Below are 15240 nucleotides of genomic sequence, written 5' to 3'. Positions count from 1 at the left end.
TCATCTGTATTCCATTTTTAATAAACTTAGTTGTATATAATAAAGTACAAAAATATTAGAGAACATATACACAGTTTTTTTGTCATATTGTAGTGACTGCGTAGCCTGGTTTTCTGAAGCATTCATATATCTTTGTGCTGAACAGAACAGATCTCAAAGTATTTTTGTTTCCTTTTGTCTTGTCATATTGTTGATGTTCGGTCTGTTCCATCTGCAAAACAATAAAAATAAAAAGGTATTACACAATCAGATCTGTGATACGTTCGTACGTGTTGCGCGTGTTTTTTGTGCCTTTATTGAGTATTCATGACAATAAAATCAAACCCATTTATGGAGGAACATCAGTTGCAGTAACAATCAAAGAAAATATTGCTGCCAGTTAATGTTTTCATTTTCTAACCTTGCTGCCATGATTTTCACAACAAAGACACACAAGTTCAACGTTGAATCACTAGTATACCAAGAACCGGCACTAAACTAGAACCCAATTTGAACTTGTTTATACCAAAGCACCAGCAAAAGCAGGGTATCTGCAGGTTTAAGGGAGCCAAATTTAAGACTTTTTAAGACCTTTTTTAAGGCCACTTTGACCAAATTTAAGCAATTTTTAAAATTAAATTTAAGCTATAATTTCCAGCTATTGCCTGGAACCGGTGCTAACCACGTCGCGAACGTGGGATTAGCCATCCAGTTACCATTAAACTTGCACTTCCCTGTGGCGCAAGCTCCCACTAGCTTAACCAGCTAATGTGCTCATCTAAAAATAGCCCCCTTTCACAACCAACTGAATGTGTACGGTTCCGCTTACATCGTACACAAAAAAATGCTGAACACTAACTAGAAATTCACGAAATTTTTACAGAATTAAAAGAATCTTGTTTATTGGGTCTTTGGTAATTTAAGACCTTTGGAAACTGTATTTAAGGATTATTTGTCATTTTTAAGGATTTTTAAGGCCTTAAATTTGGAAAAGCAAATTTAAGACTTTTTAAGGACCCGCGGATACCCTGAAAAGTTATAATCACAAAAATCCAAACCCAGTTTCACCAAATGAGACTTAAAAGCATGTAAGCTGACAAAACACGTATCATGGTCTCTCATTCACTAATTTTTTCCCCATTCGCTTGGGTCTCTTGTTTGAATGAATGCGGTGAGAGTGGTTTCATGTAGAAAAGAAAATCTGGTTATCCCGTTTCCGGGCATTAAAATTCGTCAGAGGAGTGAGGGGCAGCAACAAAAGAATTATGAGTCTTACTCATTAATATTCATGATATGCAAATGTGTCACCCCTGATTGGCTAACTGCTATGCGACTCTTCCACTGTCCCCATTTGCTATCCTTTCTTCAATAGCAAAAACACTCATGTGCTCTCCCTCTCTTTCCAAAGTTGCAAACCAAGGTGGGATGGGCCGTGAATGCTATTTTTACCCAAGGGGCCATTTTGGTCTGCATTTTTTTAAGCCAAGAAGAAGTGGCTACAATTGCAGTTCCACCCTCATCCGCTAGGGGCTGGCACCAGAAGTGAGCAAATCCTCACTGACTCCAATGTTAAAAATGCTTTTTTCACAGCAGTTCAAAAGCCTGTTTCAAAAAAACATTTTAAGTTTAATAGATCTAGTTTGCGGTCATGACAAATCTGAGGGCGGTGGATTTTTTTCTAATTCTTCTGTTTAAGTGTAATTAAATGCTTAAAAATTCTGAATACTTAATGAGCATCTGAGCCACGTGACTTCAGACCTAGCTCCGGGGAAAGGCCTCGGGCTCATGTTAGATGTTCGACCATTTCAACTCTCCGAATTTAAGTTGTGTCCTTTGTGTGTTCGTGTTGGGATGTTAATCTTGGAATTATTTGGACAAAGAGGGCAAGCTGTGGTTGACTGACCGCAGTAAAATATCATCCAGGCAGTTTCTGCTTCTTTTTATCAGTAAGTAAATTTATATTTCTATACTTTATTTCACTGGTTGAATATGGGGGTGGGGGGCAGACCGGCTCCCAGCTCCGTGTCGACACGGCCTACCAGAATGTAAATTACAGAAAAAAACTGGGTATTATTTGTCATTTCCTTCACAGAGAATATGTACCGGTATATCAGCTGTTTATGTGAATGGTGTGTGCGGTTTGTTAGCTCATCGTCAATGAGGACACTTACCCCCTAAGGCATGCTCTGTCATACTGAGGCACAGTGACTCCAGCGTAGGGTTGATCTCCAGGTCTGAACCTGGAACTTGGCATTCTTACGGAAACAAAAACAACAGTCTCAGTTCTCCAGAACGAGAGAGATTACAAATTACATTTGGAATTAGCCTTGTTTGTGTGCGTTTTACATCAGTCACTAAAGAATGCAATATTTTAAATGGCTACAAAGAAGATTTATGCATAGTTTTAGGACTGGGACGATAATCAATACAGCAATTATTTTTACAATAGATGAAAATCAACTCAATTTTTCCAGCCTCAATATATCGAGGTTAAGAAATGTACAACTCTTATTAATATTTATCATTATTGAAATGTAGTTTTGGTTGTTGACGACACTGGATAGGCCATTTATTTATTGTTTGGGAAAGACGCCTTTTTTTTCTTGTTTAGTTTTGTTTTGTTAATTTATTTAGAAGTTCTAGCTTGTGACATTCCAATGATAAATAAATGTTTAATTGTTGTATTTTAAATGGTGTATTTGCATTATTATGATATATCAACATTACAGAAGTGGTAATTTTGGTCTCGATAATGTCGAGAATAATATCGTTTATCATCAATAATTTGTTGGACAATATATCGTCCAACAAAATTCGTTATCGTCCCAGGCCTACATAGTTTACATTTTTAGTATTAAGGTTAAAGCCTTTACTCAAAAAATGCACCGAGTGGGGAAGAAGTGAAGAAGACAAATAAAAAGACAAAGAAGAAATTATTTTTATATAGCGCCGTTTAAGTAAAAAATCCTGAAGCGCTTCAGAAGAACAAAATTAACAAGAAAAAAATTATGAAAAAATATAATTAAAAAATGGGTAAAAAGGAAAATTTTAGATTAAAATTTGTGAATTACAGAAACTGCTAACTAATTAAAAAAACTACATAAAATAAAAATAAAAAAAGACAAATGCAAGGAATTTGCTCAATTAGATTCTGTAAAGGATATCATTTAAACACTTTATTGAAGGCTGGTAAAAAAAATCAACTATCAGCTCTAGGAAATGTGAGGCCAGGTGTGATTATTTAAAAACTTTCTTTAAAAATTTAAATTATTTAAGAACACGATAGTAATAAACACCTAAAATCAACACCAACAAAACTTGAATAAATGACAAAGCTGCTATGTTTTAATAGACATTAAGTTGTGAATTTTTACAGAATTCTTTGTTATGTGAAGTACATTTGTTTATACCCGTGTCTGACACACAGGTGGGGTGAGGGAAAGGTTATCTATACCAAGTGAGGTGACAGACTGTTAACTGTGACATGCCGTTAACCCGTATTGCCATTTTGTCCTTGGCACAGGGCAAGAGCAGCTCCTTATGTGATAGGAGACCATCATTCGACAAACACTGTGGAGGTTTTGCTGTTTGCAAAATATCTCTACTATGAGTCCAATCAACCACTTTAAAACAGTCGAGTTCCCGAACAACTTAAAGAGTTTAGCTTAAACACACAGTTTGCAGAAAGAATGCAGTAAAGTCGCATTTAACCAAGGACAACAGCCGGCTGCAGGCGAGTACAAGCTAATGACTAATATGTTCAACCTAGTACCGTACCTTGCTGCTGGAACAAGAGCATGGTTTGTGGGGATGTGTGGACAGGGAGTGAGTGTGTCCGCTGCACTGAGCTGCGACTCTGACTTGGCATGCTGTTACTGCCCCCGGGGTTGGCAAACCACAGGTTCTGCAGAACAAACACAAGATCTTTTTAGTCTTTTTTTCTTATCCATAAGGGTTGGTGATCTTTTCTCAATTCCTCAAGCCTCAAATCTACTATTCTAAGTAATAATATACCTTATACTTTTAATAATAATAATATATCTGATAATATGACTTCTCAGTGGCCTAGCGGTAGAGTGTCTGCACTGGGACTGGGAGACCAGGGTTCAAATCCTGGTCGGGCCGTACCACAGAATTTAAAAATGGGACACAATGTCTCCCTGCTTGACACTCAGGATTAAGGGGTTTGATTGGGGGTTAAACCACCAAATAGTTCCCGAGTGCAGCCACAGCTGCAGCTCACCGCTCCCCTCGTGGATGGGTCAAATGCAGGGATGTAATTTCACCAGTGTGATGACGACTAATGGAACTTGAACCATAATAATATAAAACAACATTTTAAGAAGAAGGATCATTTAAAGTCCTCAAAAGCGAAAGTGATCTCTGAACGGTGTGATATTATGAGACGTGTAATGATATTTATCTGCTAACAGCGATACTGACTTGTCTACCCTGGCTGGCCAGTGCTGGATTAGTGAGTGTGTGGCGCGGAGACACGCCCCCGATCCCGCCTGACAGACACAAGCGCCCAGCTGGGACTCCACGAGGGCTCATTGGAAACGGTCTCTGTCCTCTTCGACTTACACCTCCGCTCACAGAACCTGCTGTGGGGAGGGAGTTTGACCCATAGTTCCAGCTGAAACAGTAAAATACAAAAAAAGAATCAGAAATGAACGACCCACAGCATCACTCTGTTGTTGAGATCCTTTAGTTACTAATGATTTTAATGAGAAGGAAAAAGTGCAGCACAGACAAATCAAACAGACGAGAAGACATCGGGGAGTGCTGCGTTAGGTCAACTGGACGTTCACGCTGCTAAAGGAGACCAAAGGTAAGAAAAGGCCAAAAGTCTCACCCCTTCTGTCGGTATGCCGGCATGTCCGGCATAGCTTTTCGAGGGAACATGCGCAGCACCCTGAGGACCTGCTGCTTCCAAGAGACTAACCTTTTCTTATGCGTTTCTGTAAAAGCCTGACACCCAAAACAGAAAAAAAATAACATTAATCTACTCCTAAACAATTAAAAGGTATTTTTTCCTCCATTGTGAAGTGTGTTTGTGTATAAAAACGATAATCACCGATTCATCCATTAAATAGGCTACTTGAATGGTTTCTGATTGGAGCCTAAATGATGACTAATCCAAGCACAGCAAAGCTAAAACACTTCTAAAATGTTATTACACAAACTTCTGCATGGTTGTCGGTTTTGCATTACACGATTACCTTCATGGAACTCTATGGCAAAAACAAATACTACCAAAACTTAGTATTTCTGGTGGTTCAAGTCTGCTTAGAACTAGAAAACAAATTTCCATGAACTTAAAAATTGTTTTAGGGAAAGTGGCAATCTGCTCTGGAGTTAGTTTAATTCAGTGTTTATCAATTACTTTCCATCACCTGAGAAGATTAATCTATTAGCAAATTAGCTCCACCAAGCGATTACTTCGCCAGCTACTACTGTAGTCACAGTTAATCCTGGGGTTATCAAGGCTTGGTCTGATTTCTTGTCTTTTTTTCAGCCAACCACTTGTTCCGCCGCCTCTGCCTGGGTTAAACAGGCAGCCTGTCAAATAGTCTGAGTGCTGCTCCCACCTAAAGACTGGGGGGTGGTTTAGCGTCCCAACGTGAAAGATGATCCTAAAAATAAAGTATTCTCTTGCCTAGGGCTGCTCAATTAATCGAATTTTAATCACGATTACGATCCGAGTTTTGAACGATTATAAAAACAAAACAAGCCGATTATTTGCTCCTCCCGCTTGCGCTACCCCGAGTTGCAAATGAAGCGCTCCTCCCACAGTGTTACCAACTTGGCGACTTTGACACTATTTCCAACAGCTTTTCAGACCCCCTTCTTGACTTTTTAATCCTAAAAGTACCTAGCGAACACCTCAGAAACATCTCTGGTAACCCTTAGCTACTTTCTGGATAACTGTCGTCGACATTTCCTGCAGGTTAGCTAAACACTCCGCCTGCGCTCCGGACCGTTCTTCAGGACATTAGGAAAGGGAATGATGCAGTGATGTGTCAGTCGCTAAAGAAACAGCTCTCGGAGCCGGCTCCCTGTTGGAGTAACCAGAGTGAGTGACACACACACCGTACCTGCGGACTCCTGAGCCACTAAAAACAGCTAAATGTGCGCGTGCGGCGCGCTAAACACACGTGCAGCTTGCCCCGATTGCTGAGACCAGGTTGGGGGGTGGGGGGTGCAGCTGTGGTTGGGACAATTATTACATTAACTGATGGACCTGTAAATAAATAGTTTATAAATAAGGTAGAAATAAGTTCCTCACGCTGATAACTAATAACTAATCTCTCTGAGGACACGGTGCTAGTGCACTCTCCTACAGCACCTTGACACGACTCAATAAATGTTATGCAACATTTTGTGAACATCAATTTATTTGCATTTATTTGTTATAAATGCCACTGCATAATTCTTGCTGTCAGTATTTGCAAGATATTGGTATTTGGGTCTGTACTGGTTAGACTTAAATGAGTTAAACCAAGGTCTATAACCCTTGGGTCATAGACTATGAGCTATAAGTATATTGGTCTTTTTATACTGGGAATCAGGAGTTCTTTTAGTGATCATCTTGTTTCTTATTTTTGTCCTGATTGTGCCCTGAGCAATTTTATGACTGAATAAAAACAAATAAAACCAACATAAACTGAAAAATTGTCCTAAATAATCGAGATCTCAATTTCAGTCACCATAATCGTGATTATTATTTTTTCCATAATCGAGCAGCCCTACTCTTGCCTCTTGCACACCCCTGACAACCCCATGCACGCCTCACTAAATGAGAAACACTGGCCTAACTCCTAAGCAGACTGCAGAAACACACACCAGACCAGCCAAAAAGATCATAAAAGCATGAACATGAGACAGCAACAAAAATGTATAAAGCCAGTACCCACCTCATGAGTCAGACACTTTTCAATAAGTTGAAGATAACCACTAATATTTTCCTCATCTGGTCTAGACACCAGCAGCTGGGTGCACACTAAAACAAAGAAGCAGGAGTTTTCAAACTGCAACACGGTACATTAAAGGTCAACGTTACTCATTTTTAATACATTTGCAGCGGTCTCTAGTAGGAATTAATGCCTTTTATGTCAGCAGCAGGAGAAAGTAGCTTCAGACGTCAGGATTTGGAGTCTTATTTCCTGACATTTGGACATCTTGCCTCTGATTGGCCAACAGCATCACAACTCTACCACTGACTCTGTTTGCTTTGCATCGTCAATGTTTTATCTCCACAAATAACACAAGCCTGGAGGAGTTCAGCTGTGTGGTGGAGTTGCTAATGCTACAAATTAGCTACTACTAGCCGAGACGTTCTCTGCTGTTTCCTGGATGCTAAACCAACAACAGCCTTCCCGTTGTGAGCCAAGATAGGTGAGTCCATGAATGCTAGGTGACAGTGCGACGTAGACCTGTCACAATTTTAAAATCCTAGAGTTTCGCCATCTATTTTCTCTCAGAAGCTAATGCGAGAGATAGGTGTAGGAGACTATTTTCAGGTTCAGCCTGCTTGAAAAACTCAGAGTGACTGATAATTATTTAAAAATATATATTTAAAAAAATTTTTCAGTTAATTTCACCTTAAACGTGAACAGATCATCACTGATGATTTATAAATGCAGGAAACTCGAGGCAGACCAGAGTAAACATGAAATACTTAAAAAAAACATTTCTTTAAATCTGTGTTTTGTTATTCTGAAAATTATACAAAAGTTAAAATCACAACTGTATACAGTCACCAGTTTTGGATGCAACCAGTCTACTACGGTGGCCCATGCGGTTCAAATAAGTACAAAAGCCTAAAACGCATAAAAACCAGTAGCAACACAACAACATTACCATAAATGGAAGTTATAACAAAAAGGAAATACCAGGATTTTGTTTTTTAATAAACCAAAAACGTTCCCCAAATAAGTAAGTGTGTGTGTGTGTGTGTGTGTGTGTGTGTGTGTGTCTGTGTGTGTCTGTGTGTCTGTGTGTGTGTGTGTGTGTGTGTGTGTGTGTGTGTGTGTGTGTGTGTGTGTGTGTGTGTGTTGGGGGGGGGGGGTCATGGCAGACTGGTGTACCAAAACTCAGTCAACATCCTACAAAGATCCTATTTTCTCTGACTGTTGTACAATGCTAAAAGTTATGACTGCTCCTGAAGCAGGAAAGCCTCATTTTTACGGGGGTAACTACATTGACAGAACACCTGTCTAGCACAACTTCCGTTTTCCTGGTATTTTTTTTTAACTTGTTTTCCATTGTAGGCAAAGTTGTTGTTCTGAGAGGAAAAAAGTTGCTTTTCAGCTTATTCTGTTGTGCTGAGACTTTTGAATTCAGGCCACACCTCCATCAAGTTCTTACCTTTACCCATGACACGGGTAAACTGCCCCGCAATGTCGCCGTCTGAGATGGGCGTGACTGAGGAGTCTCCATCACAGGGAGGTGGGTTGCTGGACTGGAAGTCTTCCGACGGTGCCTCTTGATCCGCTCCCGTTTTTGTGACTTCTGACGAGGAAGAGGAGGAATCCGGGGCGGGCTGCGCTGCGTCGGGTGGACTATAGGGCTTAATGGGGGTGATGATAATCAGCTGAAGCTCCTGAAGGGCGTTGCGCAGGTTTCCACCTTCTAAAATATCCTAAAAATGTAAGATAAAATTAGCATCACGTGCTGCAGAAGTCATCCAGAAAGGCACATGTAGGATTTAAGTGTCTAAATAAGTTGGGTTAGGTAAATTCTGAACTCTCCATTAGACAAAACAAACGCTGGCACAAATGGAGCAGTAAGAGGAAGACGCTGAACTCCAGCAGCACTGCTTGTTTGTTTGCTACCAACTAGTGGAATGGGAATTTCCCGACAGAGCTAAATCGGGTCCACGTGATCCTCACACAAGAGGGTTTTTGAAAAAGCGCAGTGAAAAGCCACCTGAAAAACATTGTTTTCCCGCTTTTTTTAGCCTAAAATCACCACAAGCTGTACCTTTTCTAACGACTTGAGCACACTTTGCCTCTCTCGCAGTTTCTGGATGCTCAAGGCAATCTTGTGCCGTGCTCCTTTGGTGACATTCTAAAAAACAGAGGAAAGATGGGAAATAACAAGATAGCATAAGAAATCTTTTCTTGAGGCAACACTGAACAATTTATACAGTCGCTAAACAACCAACCTAATCACCATCTGGTTTTTAAAGACAAGAGAAAAGAAAAACGTACAAAACACTTGTATGGTGCTCGATATAACTGTAGCGTGCACCGTTTAATTTCATGCCTCATTGAGAGTTGATGTATCATCAGACTGGAGGGCGGCAAGAGAGGAAAAATGAAAGTCTGGGCCGAGTGAAGGGATACCTGAGACTCTAGATGCTGCTCTGTCAGAATCATCATCTCGTCGTAGGTCATCTGCGAGAACAGCGACGCGTATTTATGAAGCCGAAGACTCTTCAACCAGGCTGGAACATCTAGAAAGAAGCAGGGAAAGTAAAGAGTCACCCCAAAAAAAAAGAATGGAGTAAGGAAAGTGCAGGAAAATGTCCTGATGTGGTTTGGGAAGCAAAGAACTCTGACCTTTCATGCCACTGCCATCCTCCGTGAAGGTGTTGCGAGCGGAGCCCTGCTCTTCTGTCTGCTCGCTGCCTGAAGAAGCGATGCTGCTCTGGGGTGAAAGAGGAGCGTGGTCCGTTGGGATGAACGACTGCCGCCCCCCTGTGTCGTCCTGGGTTACCCACTCAGAACCACAAGTCTGAGGACTAGAAGGAACAATGGACATGGACTTCTTCAGCGGGCTGGGCTGCATCTGCCCCACCAAACCTAACAAAGAATACCAAAACAAATATTCAGTAAGAAAAAAGCTGATTTCAAGGCTGGATGTGATGCTCGAAGTTAAGAAGCATTACCTGTATTATTGCTGCTAATAGGTGAGGGCAGCCCGCCCGGAAAGGCCATGTGTCCGTTCTGTCCTGCGGGAGACGAGCTGGATGACGGGGACTTGTCGTGCCAAGTGTTGCCAGGGTCGAGAGCCTCGGCAGAGCTCGGCCACTCGTCGGAGCCCTGGCGTGGGTGGTACGGGCTCGACGGTACCCGAGATGCATAGCCACCTGAAAGGTGTTCCTCTAGGTGGTTTAGCCACATGGCCAGAGACGTGCGGTCCTCCAGGGTGGTAGCAGGGTGGATGAGTGCATAGGAGAGCAGCTGTCTGCTTGCTTCCACAAAGTGGCTGCTCTCAATTGTGTGACTTAGCACCTTCTGCAGCAGCTTCATGTACTCACACTTGGCCTCACAGTTACGTGGCTGCAGCAGGGGCAAATGGGACAACAGCAGGGACACCACTTTCTCTTTAGGCTCTTGATGCCACTGGCTGACTGTTGCTGGTCACAGAGAAAAACAAATATTTATCACCGATTTGTCAGCCCCAAAAGAAAGAATCAACACTCTTATCATCAGAAATGTTCTTTTTAACGAACCTTAAAGTGAGACTTACCTGCATTATTGGCCTCTGCTTCTAGGATGTGAATCTCGGTGCAGTCTGCCAGCCAGTGTTCAAGACAAATGTGCAGAAAGCGGGCCTGGGTGCGGGACACCCTCTTCAGGAGGGATAAGAGTGCCACCGTCTGTTCACACTCATTCCAGCCTTTGAACCAATCTGTGAGGACACCCACCTGGTCTCGGAACATCATGGCGTGTCTCCTTGTTGAGGAGAACGGGGAATGTGTGAACAGGGAGGGTTAGGCTGATCAGAGAGAGACAGGAAAAGTCTTGCTCCGCACAGCGGGGTTATTCCTTCAACCGCCCTGAGATCCCCTCAGATTGGACCGAGGGGCCCTCACATGGTTCAGGTACTGGAGGAATGTTGTAGGAAGTTTTTGGGAGGATGTCTTCAGGCTTAAGGTGGATGTCAACTGTCGTAGGTGATGATCCAAACAGGAAAAGCTGCTTTTTTGTTTTTTTACTCCAACATGATCTGGATCTTTGCCCTATAAAATCAGCAAAGAAACAAGGTTAAAATAAAATCACCCAAGACCAACTTCAGCTTTTAGGTCTCAAATACTTATTTAATCAAATAAATGCTAATTTGCACATGCAGAATTTACCCAGAAGTGTAACCTGTTTTGTAGTTTAGTTAATTTGCAAGAATATAATTTTATTTGTCCTAATCGGAGAGCTGATGATGCAGCAAATGGATGGATGTTGAATTTTCTTTTGCCGATACCGATGCCGGTAGATGGAGGTCACAGTCAGTCAATGGCCGATATGTGCTGCTGACGTTTGAGGGCTGATTTTCATTACCAATACCTCGGCGTTTTCTACCTCGTCTGCCTGCTACAATGTCTCTAATAACAGTGGATGAAGCGCTAAAACCAAAGGTCGCGGCCTACACCCATTTGTGGGAGTCAAAGGCGGCTACGAAATCACAGACTGATGGTGACCTGGCTTTGTTACCACTGGACTTAGAAGCAATAATATTTTTTTGTCCAACAGTGGTGGATCTTTTCACTTCTCGGCTCATTTAGTATCTGTTGGCTCGTGTTGGCTTTAGCTCGCTGTTAACACTAGCTACAGCAGGCTGCAGCAGCGTGGTTTACAACTTTTGCAATTCTGCTTTAACCAGAAGAGGGAGAAGCAAGAAAGTGTTACTTTAAAGTTATGGTGTGCATTTTCCCTGGTGATTGGGGGAAGTACACAATTAGAACTTACCAAAGGATTGCCGTTAGGGCCAAAAATCCTTGGGAGCGCAATTTTCTTAGGAGGACTTTGACTGATTGTTCAACCTCTAGTAAAACAACAAGCAAATCAGACTTCCTTTCAGAACTGGCAACAAGTGAAGAGGTAAATGTTTAAAACAACGTTTATGAATGTTGAAAGTTTTGTAACCGTTTGTTACAAATGAGTAAATGTGTTTTGTCCTCACGGGCTCCCGTGAAAGGAAACATGGCATCTAATATGACATTGCCCAGAGACTTGGGGGGTGTTTCTCAATGCAAAGGAACCTTGCCGTGACGTCTTGGACCCGTCCCGGTTGCCTTGATATACGTCATCAGGAACCGCCAAGGCATGTTCCAATGTTCGTGTGCTACCGAGGCATCTGTTCCCCGTTTGTTAGCTGTTAACCTAGTTGAGCAAGGATACATGGGAGGTACCTTGTAGCCTGGCCTTGGTCATAAATTTCCCACAATATAGTACGGTATTTTGAAAAAGATGGCAGATCAGAAGCCGGCAGCTACTTCAGGGCAAATTTCCAGTTTAAATTTAAGTCAACTAATTGAAGCTATTGGGCTGATATCTAAAATGTTTTATCAATCAAAAGCAGTTATCTTTGGTTAGTTGCAGCTTTGGTGGCTAGCAGGTAGTAACTCACTTACATATTTAATTTAACAAATATATAAACAATTTAAAAAGTAAAAGTCTCATTATTAAGGCCCGACCGATATTGGGGTCATTAACAGTATCGGCTATCGACCAAAAAGACGACCGATATGGCCGATATTGCGCTACCTATCCAGCAGATGGCGCCAGCTTTATGAACTCATGTTGTGTGGCTCCACTCCTTTGAACTTTGAACACAAATTATTGTTTTGGAACTATTTTTAAAATTTATTCTTATTTATGTTTCTGATGTGCAATTATTTCCTGTCCAGGGTGAATGAGTTCACCAAGTTAACTTCCACAGAGTGTTACTTTGTTACAGAGCACAAGTACTACGTTTTATTTATTGCTGCATTTTTATTATTTTTATATTCTTATAGGGATCTTCTGTCCCTAAACTTGTGTGTGTTGTTAGATTCCCCAGAGTTAGCCAAGTCAGAAAAAACATGTTGTAACCAGTTGTTTTAGCATAAAGCAATGGAAGGGAAGGCTTGCATTCACCTACATAAAAAACACTACAATGTATGTGAATTGACTTACATTTTTTTATGCTAAACTAAGAACACCAAGTGCTGCCAGATCATATAAGGCTGGTTATAAAATGCTTTTTCTGACTTGTCTAACTCTGGGGAATCTTAACAAGACACAAATTTACTAGGGACGCACCGATCTGGTTTTTTGCTGCCGATCACCGATACCGATATCAAAGAATGCTGTTCAGCGATACCGATCACCGAGACCGATCATGTGGATTGGCCAGAAATTTTCTACAACATTATAATGAGTGCTACAAACTACATAATCTGGGAATAAAGGAAATGTAACCTAATCTAAAATGGTCTGCAGATCGGTCTGCTTTGATCTATTTTGAAAACTCCGATCAAAACCGATAGGGGCGCTATTGGCCGATTGGAATCAAATGCCGATCCATCGGTGCATCCCTAAATTTTACTGAGTGGTGGAATATTCCTTTATGTTAAAATGTATTTGTGGAAACCACAGATTACAAGAAAAAACTTGAATGTTAGATTTATGCTGTGACTTAGGCCCTATCCACACGTAGCTGGGGATCTGCCAAAACGTAGATATTTTTCTACGTTTTGGCCTGTCATCCACACAAAAACTGAGTTTTTTCACACGAAAACGGATCTTTTTAAAAACTCCGGCCAAAGTGAAGATCTGCGTTTTCTCTGTTTTGGGTGTCTGCGTGTGGACAGACAAAACCGGAGTTTTAAGGTCCGCAACGTCACTTTCCGCGACAAAAAATGCTGACATCACGTGTGCGACCTGTGTTTACACTAGCCGACAGCATGGATGCCCTCAGAGCTGCGCTCGCTTTATCAATTGTCCAAGCGCTTTTTGCTTGTTTGTTTTTGCAAGCGGAGTTACTGCTCCTTGCGGAAGACCACAGACGAAGGACGAGGTTAAGAACGGGGGAAGTACTGCCGCCTACAGGTCTGGCATGTCCTTAACAACGTATTTATCCGGGTACGTGTGGACAGAGTTTTTTTAAAACGAGGTGGTGTGGATGCAAGTTTTTGGAGAGGCGGATATTCGTTTTTGAAAAAACCCTGCTATGTGTGGACTAGGCCTAGTTTGTTTGTTCTGTTGTTTTTGAGATCTTCTAAATAAATCTTATTTGCATTACTTGGAAACCCTAGTGAGTTATTGAGACAGTTCTTTGGCGTGTAATAGAGAAATAAGTTTGCACCAAAAAGGCAGAGAATGAAGGGTTTAAGCTTAACTCATTCACTGCCAGCCATTTCCTGATCGCTAACGGCCTTCGCTGCCAGCGTTTCTCACCGTTTTTACTGTTTTTTTAAGAGTCACAGAACGTTGCGTGCTAGGATGATGTCGACGCCAAAACAACCTAAACAAAGCGGAGACTCACCTCTTACATCAGGAAGAATCCATGTGTTTCGAGCGTTATCCGTTCTTTCATAATCCGTTGTCGAATTGTGATCGGCAGACGCTTTTCCGGTTCGCGCCTCACTTTTTTACAGGAACGGCCCAAAACGATCTCCTAATACATGGATGGTCTGCTTCCTGATCATGTGATGTGTGACGTATGCGGATGAATATCGGCTTCAGGGCTGAGATGTTTGTTCGCTCAGCGCGGGGGCTCGTTCTGATGCTCAAACAGTAAAAAAAATGCAAATGACGACTTTAGTCGTCAATGGCAGTGAATGAGTTAAGAAAATTTGTATTTCTTTTTTTTTGTGAGGGAGATTTATCGGCCATTATATCGGCTATCGGCCTTTGTTAAAACTTTTGTATCGGCATCGGTCCCAAATAAAGCATATCAGTCGGGCCCTACTCGTTATACATTTTTATTTAAACTTGACATTGAGAAACACCCTTAGACCCGCTCCCCTGTACCCAATTTTTATGGTTATATGTTACGAAGCCGCCAATATTTTTTAACTATTAGGCATCATTTAATTAATTTTCACCAACAATAAAACAATGGATGTTTACTTATGAGCACAGTATTAAAATCAAACATCTAAACAAAGTTAATAAAACAAATCAATAAACTGACCAAGTTTTAAAAACAAAAACATGAAAAATTAGAAATGTCAGGCTATAATGTTTAAAAGCATTCATTCAGCAGATGTTTTTCAGGAACCTAAATATGCGTTTAAATAAAAATTGGAAGCAGCGGGCTGCCTGATGTGCCTGATGTTAAATGGCTCCGCTAAAGAGATATCTTGGCCAATGCCAAAATAAAAACGGCAAACATCAGCTGCCTGATATATCAGTCAATCGCTAGATGGGAGGCTGATAATGAAGAATGAGCAAACATTAATAAAATACTATAATGGATAAAAGCATATAATAGTGTGCAAATAAAAGCAAAAAAGAGCTGATTTAACTGAATTATTTAGACTCAATGAAG

General features: G+C 41.2%; 1 protein-coding gene across 1 annotated transcript; it reads right to left on the bottom strand.

Annotated features, from left to right (window-relative positions):
- LOC107380110 (protein Smaug homolog 2) lies at nucleotides 1-10882 on the bottom strand. The gene is made up of 12 exons (XM_015951180.3): nucleotides 10459-10882; nucleotides 9875-10345; nucleotides 9546-9788; nucleotides 9330-9439; nucleotides 8965-9051; nucleotides 8350-8623; nucleotides 6897-6982; nucleotides 4835-4950; nucleotides 4423-4615; nucleotides 3757-3883; nucleotides 2151-2234; nucleotides 1-211 (listed from the first exon to the last, which is right to left on the bottom strand). Exons 1-12 carry the CDS (start codon nucleotides 10652-10654, stop codon nucleotides 183-185), a joined length of 2016 nt encoding a protein of 671 aa, XP_015806666.1. The 5' UTR covers nucleotides 10655-10882; the 3' UTR covers nucleotides 1-182.
- Nucleotides 10883-15240: the final 4358 nt, after the last annotated feature.

The sequence above is a fragment of the Nothobranchius furzeri genome, chromosome 13 (assembly GCF_043380555.1).
Source record: "Nothobranchius furzeri strain GRZ-AD chromosome 13, NfurGRZ-RIMD1, whole genome shotgun sequence".
Lineage (NCBI taxonomy): Eukaryota > Metazoa > Chordata > Actinopteri > Cyprinodontiformes > Nothobranchiidae > Nothobranchius > Nothobranchius furzeri.
This window is presented reverse-complemented; position numbering and strand designations above follow the sequence as displayed.